The sequence below is a fragment of the Poecilia latipinna genome, unplaced genomic scaffold (genome assembly GCF_001443285.1).
Source record: "Poecilia latipinna isolate Pla-1442-1.1 unplaced genomic scaffold, P_latipinna-1.0 Scaffold2989, whole genome shotgun sequence".
In the NCBI taxonomy this organism is placed as follows: domain Eukaryota; kingdom Metazoa; phylum Chordata; class Actinopteri; order Cyprinodontiformes; family Poeciliidae; genus Poecilia; species Poecilia latipinna.
In genome coordinates, this window is record NW_015115605.1 from 33,561 (window position 1) to 41,514 (window position 7,954).

A 7,954-nucleotide genomic window follows, 5' to 3' on the forward strand; every position below is an offset into this window, starting at 1 on the left:
TGAAGTCAGAGTGTAGGTGGAACAGTACTGTGCTGAAGGCCTTACATGTGTATTTCCCAATCAGATGTGAGATATTTCTGAGGAAAGACTGCAGAACAGTGTGGAGCATCCCTTTGGCAACCTCCATTCCAAAGATATCCTGGGGAAAACTGCTCATTTTAAAGGCTATGTAAATAAGGACCATTCAGATATTTAATACTCAGGCTAGCACAGTCTAAAGACAGACCTGAGTAGGATGTGGGTTGTTTCTCAGATATCCTGAGGCTGTTCCTGTGTAAATGTGATCAGGTTTACAATGTGGTTTCCAGTAACATTCCCTATTGTATACAGTTGAGCAAAGAAGTCCAGAATGTGAAAATGAGCCTATAAACCAGATAGAAACGGGATGCCTATGTGTGTATTAACATGGAGTTACTTACACAAGCAAATAAAGTCTTAGCATTCATTCTTAATTTAGTGCCATGAATTAGTCGTACAGCAGGATATCTGCAGTTGAGTGTTGTTGGGAGACAAATTGTCTTCTGTGAGATGCTTCATTAGAATCCCACCTCTGCTAGCACTCTACAGACGAAGCAAATAGTAGATACACAGATCTGTTAAAGTAAAGCAGGCATTTTATTGAGCAAGATAGCAATAATACACTTCCATAAGGGCTAAACGCTGCACATTGTAAAAGAAATGGCATACGAATAAACAGAAATTAGCACCTTGGAACTTGATTTTAATAGAAAACTTATACCTTAGACTAGACAGTGTACTCTGCCTCCCCTCCGTTGACCGCTGGAGACAGGCATCAGCACCCTTCACAACCCCACAATGGATAAGCGTGTTGATAATGGATGGATGGATGGCTGTGGCAGATATGAGCTTAACAAGTCCTGGGGGAAAATGGAATTGTAAAAATGTGAAACATCAGGAAAATAGGCTTTTGACTTTTACATCTGTGAATATGTCTCAGGTCTGGGTGTTTGAGTCCATTCTGATACATCGTAGAGTTCAGTACATCTAACATAATCAGACATCTCTACTTTACAGGCTCCTAAAGACAATAAATATCTTTAATAATAATAATTATCTTTCATTATCAGGTGTGACAATGGCAATTAATGTTGGATTGGCTGTGTCTGTTATTGTGTGGACGACCATAACTGTAAATTGGACTGGATCTGTCTGAATGTTAACTGTGTCCTTCTAAATTCAGCCGCTCTCCTAACTAGAACTAAACAATGTGACCACATGACACAGTTTTTTACTTTCTTGCAAGCCAGCAGAACTTGGCACCTGCCCACACTCCTAAAGGTACCAAAAGCTGATTTATTGACCGTGGTGTTACTGTGCTTGAATTGACAGTCAACCCGCCTGACCTGAACCCCGAAGAAAATCTATCTGCTGTTGTCAAGAAGAAGATGGAAGACATTAGAGCAACAATGCAGATGAACCAAAGGGCGCTATCAAAGCAAGCCATTACGCCGACGCAGTGCCACAGGCTGATCCGCTCCGTTCCACACAATGATGCAGACATTCATACAAAAGGAGCCCCAGCAGAGTGCTGAATGCAGACAAACAAACAAACTTTTCAGAAGCCTGATATTTCTGTTGAAACTATCCTTTTGTGTTGATCTTTGGGGTTTTCATTACCTTAATGTATATCTGTGCTATATATGAGTTTAAGTTTCTGAAATCAGTAACAAAAAAATATTGAACTGTTTTCCACAATATTTGCATTTTTGGGAATTTACCTGAAGTTTCAATAAATTAATAAATTATTTAAATACCTAATAAGCATTAAACTTTTATTCTTAAATATTAAGCTGGTCACATCTGATATTGGTTAAAATTGTCAAGCATACAAAATAAAAAGAATTAAGCCTGTGATTTATAACATGTGTAGTAAAAGACTAAATCAATTATGTTATAAATTGTTTTAGTTGGGGTGTATCTACATAAATATCTCTGCCATATAACCTGGTGAGCTTTGTTTTATCTGTGGATATCCAATGATGCAGAAAAAGACATCTGTGTAAAGTTGGGTCTTATTTTAGAAATCAATACTATTGTTAATATATGCTAAGACATTTTGACTTAAAAAATTCGGTAACACTTTATTTGACGGGGTGTGCATAAGACTGACATGACACTGTCATAAACATGACATAACACCTGTCATGAACATAAAGAAGTCTTTATGAATGTTTATAACAGTCATGAAGTGTCATTCAGTAAATAATGACACTTTTAATGCAGAGTTGCTCTAAAAATTGCATTAAAAGTCCATTTAAAGTGCCAACTTTGCATGATTTGGTAAATTATAAGTTAATGCAAAATTGGCATTTTTAACGGACTTTCAATGCAACTTTTAGAGCAACTTTGCATTAAAAGTGTTATTTACCGAATGACACTTTATGTATGTATAAAATTGGGTTCAGAATCCAGAATTTTATTTTTTTATGCTTTAATTTATTTATTTTTTGTTTTTAGTAGTAGTAGTTTTCATTTCTGTATGTTATTTTTATGCATTCGTTTATTTCAGTAACTTTGCACTTCCTGTTGAGAATGCAACAACAACAGACAAGTATTTAACAACGAACGGCTTGGTTGTGGACTTTTGTATCATTTTTGCATCCTCAAACTTGGAGACATTGATTTTCAAACTTTAAGTTTAGCGCCACCGTCCCGTCGTGTTTTGGGCAGCCAACCGCACAACAAACAGGGCTCGGGCAGCGAGTGTCCAATAAGATATCCAAGAAGTTGGCGGCAGCCAATGTCCGACAGCCGGAGCCGAATACACCGGATAAACAAGGAATCCTCGTAGGCAAAAGACCGCGCACTCACGGTGCTACTTGTCCCATTGTTTGAGAGATACAACTAGCGAAAAGGGTAAGCATTCCTCAGTATTATCCTGTGTAGCACATATGAGAGAAACTCTGGGGTGTTTTATGTTTTGCATTGTATCTTTGAGTATAAAGCTGAGCTGGATGGGATGCTTACCCTTTATGAAGCTGGTTTATGATGCTCATTTCACTACGTTGACGCCCTAGGCTGCCATTAGCTGCTACTAACGAGACAAAGGATAACTTATCCCGTGATTGATTTAAAAGCTACTTATTCTGCGTTAGCAACGTCACCTCATGTGTGAGCAGCTGACAGAGAGGTTGGCTCCTCTGAACGCTAGCCCACTGTGCTAGCCTGTTAACGGTAGCTGCTTATTGAGGCTGTGCTGGTATGTTTGAAGCTAACGCTAGTTGCTGGTCTGTTAGCGCTGAGTGGTGCTGAGGCAGCCCGTCTGCGATGAGACGGGCGGAGCATCTTTTTCCGACATCATGCCTACATAAAGCAAAACTTTAATACAAATATTAAAAACAAAATACTAGAGTGAGCACAACTGATAGTTATAATGACGTGGAAAACCAAAATGTTTGTGATAACAGAACGTCGTGCCCTTTTAATAAGTCTAATCAGCCATTTTAATGACTGCCTCTTAAAATGAGCAGTCTGCCTAGCTTAGCTCGAAGCTAATGCTAAAAGCAAAAGCACACAAAGCGAATGCGGAGCCATGATGGCTAATGGCTAGCGGAAAATCAAAGGAGGCGGAGGCCATTGCTAATGTATTCATTTACAAGCTGAAGCCGGCTCACAGGAGCGCTGTCATCAAGATACTTAATATAAAATATAGCAGCTGCCTGATTCCACATAGTTAGCACTATCGAGCTGTGGATAGCTAAAGCTACAGTAATGAGACGCATTTTGTAGTTTACATAAATTTAATGTTGGCCTTTTATACAATGGATCATCAGTCACTCCAGAAGCCCCCCCTCCTCCTCATATCCTCCCTGTTTAAACAATAGATGGGACTGACAAAGCAGGAGGCAGACCGTTCAGCAAAGGGAAATTTGCATATCACTGCTGTTTTTATGACTCCACTTAGATGCCTATTTTTTCTGTCGTTTTTTTTTCTTTAGTAAGACAAGATGGTGAAGGATCCCAAGAAGCCCCGGGGCAAAATGTCCTCATATGCCTACTTTGTGCAAACCTGTCGAGAGGAGCATAAAAAGAAGCATCCTGATGCCACTGTCAACTTCTCAGAGTTTTCCAAGAAATGCTCTGAAAGATGGAAGGTAAAAATTGTGGATGATTTCTAAATCAATGATTTCTTTTGTAAAGCTTTAATCTGCCATTTCTGATTTCTAGAACAATTTTGGAACTTAGAATTATTTTTCACCTCCACTTTCTAGATAGACAAAATATACATATATGTATATATCTTGATAAAATATCTAAGAAATGAATACAAAAAAATATTTTATATCAAAAACAACTTTACAGTTGTAAAGCTGTATAGAAAGAACATCTATTGGATAGCATGTCTGTAATACTTAAATCAAGATATCAATGTAAATCAATACAGTATGCTTTCTTTACCGGTCATACTTCAGTTTAATATGTTTTTTTACTACTTAGAAAGAACTTATAAATCTCTTCTTTTTAGAGATTCATGGTATGTTGACATCAATCAATGTTAGTCTTTATTTATTTATTTTACATATGTGTCCAATTAGTAAAACTGGTTTGATATGAATAAGCAGTGTATATTTCTATCTTGCCATTTGTGTAAGCGATCTAGGAGGGTTGTCCATTGGGCCCCAAGTATGGTCACCTCAAAGCATAGAAGAAAAATATATACAGTAACAAATCAAATTAGAATCCTTAAAGGGATAATTTAGAACAACTTTCCTGTGAAATGATCAGCTTCTGGTTATATGCTGAAGTTTTAGCTCCTCAGCTCCCTCTAAGCAGCCTGGAGTGACATCTGACATGCTTCTATAAAAAAGAGAAAAGTTTCTTTCTCCAGGAGTTTTTGACTCTGTATTTAAACACCTTACCAATACTGAAACTACCAAGCCTTTCTACATCAATAACAACTTGCGTGCAGAAGAGTGTTGCTGATAATGCAGTCTGGTAACGTGCGGTGTGGTTTGTTCAGTTAAATCTAAAAAAAAAAGTCCAATATTTAGTTTCTGACACTCTGATTAGGGCTAGTAAAGAATAAAATCATCCAATTCAGGTCAACAGTCCAGTTCTTGGTACATCTTTGATAAAAATCTAGCAATCAGAAATAAGCTTTATGTTCTAAAGGTATTTCTTGTATATTGTAAGTGTGTTTTTATTAGAGATGTGCCGATCAGGTTTTTTCTTTCCGATTCCGATTCTGATCACCCCTGAGGGCCGATCACCGATACCGATCACACAATTATTATTTTTTTAATCATAAGCACTACCGGTTACATTATGTGGAAAAAAGAACCATGAATTCACCTTAATTTAGACAAAAACTTGTTTTTAATAACTTTTTCCAAGAAGAAAACTAAACAAAACAGGCATTGTGCAAATTGTACTGCTATTGATAAAACTATCTTTAACAGACTGATAACATATGAAGGCTCTGAAGAGGCTAAATAATACATAGAGCTAAAATAAAACCTCTCAACATTGCCAAAAAAATTCAAGTATAAAACTTAACAATCAAAGGCAAAAGCAGGTTCCATTACAATAAACAATCCAGAGTTACTGAATGAAAACTTCCTGATAGCATGGCGGCTAGCTGATTACTGCTAGCTCTGATTGAGCGGAGTAATTATGCAGAACAGGGAGGAGATCGATTATTTTTTCAGAGATTATCTGTCTCATGTAAGGACAGCGAAAGTTTTAATACGTATGTAAAATTTATTTTTTAAGTTAGATGCTGCAGCTTTAAGCACAGGTTCGGTGTGAGAGTCACTACCAGGTGGAGCAGAAGCGGCGCTCCGTCTGTCAAATATTACTACCTGTAGGGTAGCAGCGGTTCAACAGCGAGAGCAGAACCAGCGTCTTACATCGCGGCTCGAAGACTTAAATAATTTTGTGAGTTATTTGTTTAGCTTTCTGACCGTCATGCTTATCCGGGTGAGTGTTTGTAGCTGTGCGCTGCTTTACCTGCTATCTGATCCTCCATGTCTTTTTTACTGCAGTGAGCCTCGATGTAGCCAAACTCCGTCAGTTATGGCATTGTTTTTATGCCATATTAGATTTGTCGTGTTGATGCATTTTGACGTGCTTCAATTTTCCGCCGTAACATGCAAACTTCCCCATTCACTCAGTGCGTTATAGTTCCACACGACATCGCTTTGTTGCTACGCGTTTGCGCAAAGTGAAGGAAAGAGGAGACCAGCTGCACAGGCAGGTTGCGAAATGAGAAGCAGGTGATCGGCAACAGGAGACCGTGATCGGCGATCACCTATCATACACTTTTTCACTGAAATCGGCCGATTATGATCGGTGGCCGATCGATTGGCACACCTCTAGTTTTTATGTTTATGCTTTATAAATTTTTTTGTTTGTTTTAAAGACAATGTCACCAAAGGAAAAGGGAAAGTTTGAAGACATGGCCAAACAGGACAAGCTGCGTTATGAGAGGGAAATGAAGAACTATGTGCCCCCTAAGGGCCAGAAAAAGAAGCGATTCAAGGACCCAAATGCCCCAAAGAGACCACCGTATGTACCCTGAAATAAAATCACTGTCTCGATTTCCTTATATATATCACAAGTTGTTTTTCTGCCTGTAGCTTCGATATTAATAATGAATCCCACACCCTGTAGGTCTGCGTTCTTTCTCTTCTGCGCCGACTTTCGCCCCAAGGTTAAAGGTGAGAGTCCTGGACTCTCCATTGGGGACACGGCCAAAAAGCTTGGAGAGATGTGGAACAGCTTGTCTGGAGAAGAAAAGCAGCCGTATGAAAAAAAGGCTGCCAAGCTGAAGGAGAAATATGACAAGGTGAGTGGTAACTACGCTGTAATTAAAGCGAATCTGATTCAGATCTGATGGACATGCTATTTCCTTTAAATACAGTTTGGAGATTATTTTATTATAAAAAATCTTGTGATTAAAAAGATATTTGTCCTGCTCTCCACAGGATATTGTGGCATACCGCACAAAGGGCAGAGTGGATTCAGCACCAGCTGCTGCAGCCAATGACGATGAGGATGACGAAGAGGAGGGAGACGAGGAGGAAGAGGAAGAAGACGATGATGAGTAAATCTCATAAGGATGGGACCGGAAGTTTTTGTTTATGCCATGTAATCCTAATGTACTCAGTTCACCATCTTGAATCATGTCAAATTGAACAAGATCATGTGTATATTTAATGTTTTTATGATGTACAGTGTTAATCTCCTTTTTTTTGTAAAGTTAACACTACATATCCTAAGTTTGAAAATTTTCTAGTGGTAGTTCTGTATTCCTGCCATATTATGTAACTATTTAGAAGGACTACACATCACTATGACAGTAAGTAGTCTTTAGGTGTTACAACTCAAAAATGAGATTGATGAGTTGGTAGTGTGTCTTTTTTTTTATTTTTAAAATTATTTTTTTATGTGCTGTCCCAGTGTCTTTTTATTGTCCTTTTGAATACCACTCTAATATCAAATGCAGCTGTCGACATTAAAGAATGTCTTCAATAAAAATTTCTTTTTTAAGATGTTTATTTCTCTTCCTTAAAAGCTCCAAAAAAAACCCAACATGAAGAATCAGTTTTAGGGCCTCATTCTGCATTTTGGGTCTTTTATTTTAATTTTTGGAAACATCAAAATAGGGGGGGGTTGTAGTTAAACGAGTTGAGGTCGCAGCATGTATTTATTGTATTGTTTAAAAATTATTTAAAATGATTATTGTCCAACTTTTTATAAAAGGCAACATCTCAACTACTAGATTTTTCTGAAGATCACCGTCTTGAAAGATTTTAAGAACAGCACAGCAACAGGATTTTTTTTACTTGGAGTTTAGCACTAAAAACAAAACAAAATCAAACATTGTCATCCATTGGCTTTGCTTGATTGCTCCAAAATTGTGGTTTAAATGTGTATCACTTTTACCAGTAAGTAAAAGTGAAAATGTCCTTAAATGTTTGATTTTGTGAAA

At 37.7% G+C, this 7,954-nt stretch overlaps 1 protein-coding gene across 1 annotated transcript; it reads left to right on the forward strand.

Moving 5' to 3' along the window:
- Nucleotides 1-2,666: 2,666 nt before the first annotated feature.
- LOC106939807 (high mobility group protein B1-like) lies at nt 2,667-7,514 on the forward strand. Its single transcript, XM_015022347.1, has 5 exons — nt 2,667-2,877; nt 3,960-4,115; nt 6,383-6,528; nt 6,634-6,808; nt 6,948-7,514. The coding sequence occupies exons 2-5, from the start codon at nt 3,969-3,971 to the stop codon at nt 7,068-7,070; spliced, it is 591 nt and encodes a 196-aa protein (XP_014877833.1). The 5' UTR covers nt 2,667-2,877; nt 3,960-3,968; the 3' UTR covers nt 7,071-7,514.
- Nucleotides 7,515-7,954: the final 440 nt, after the last annotated feature.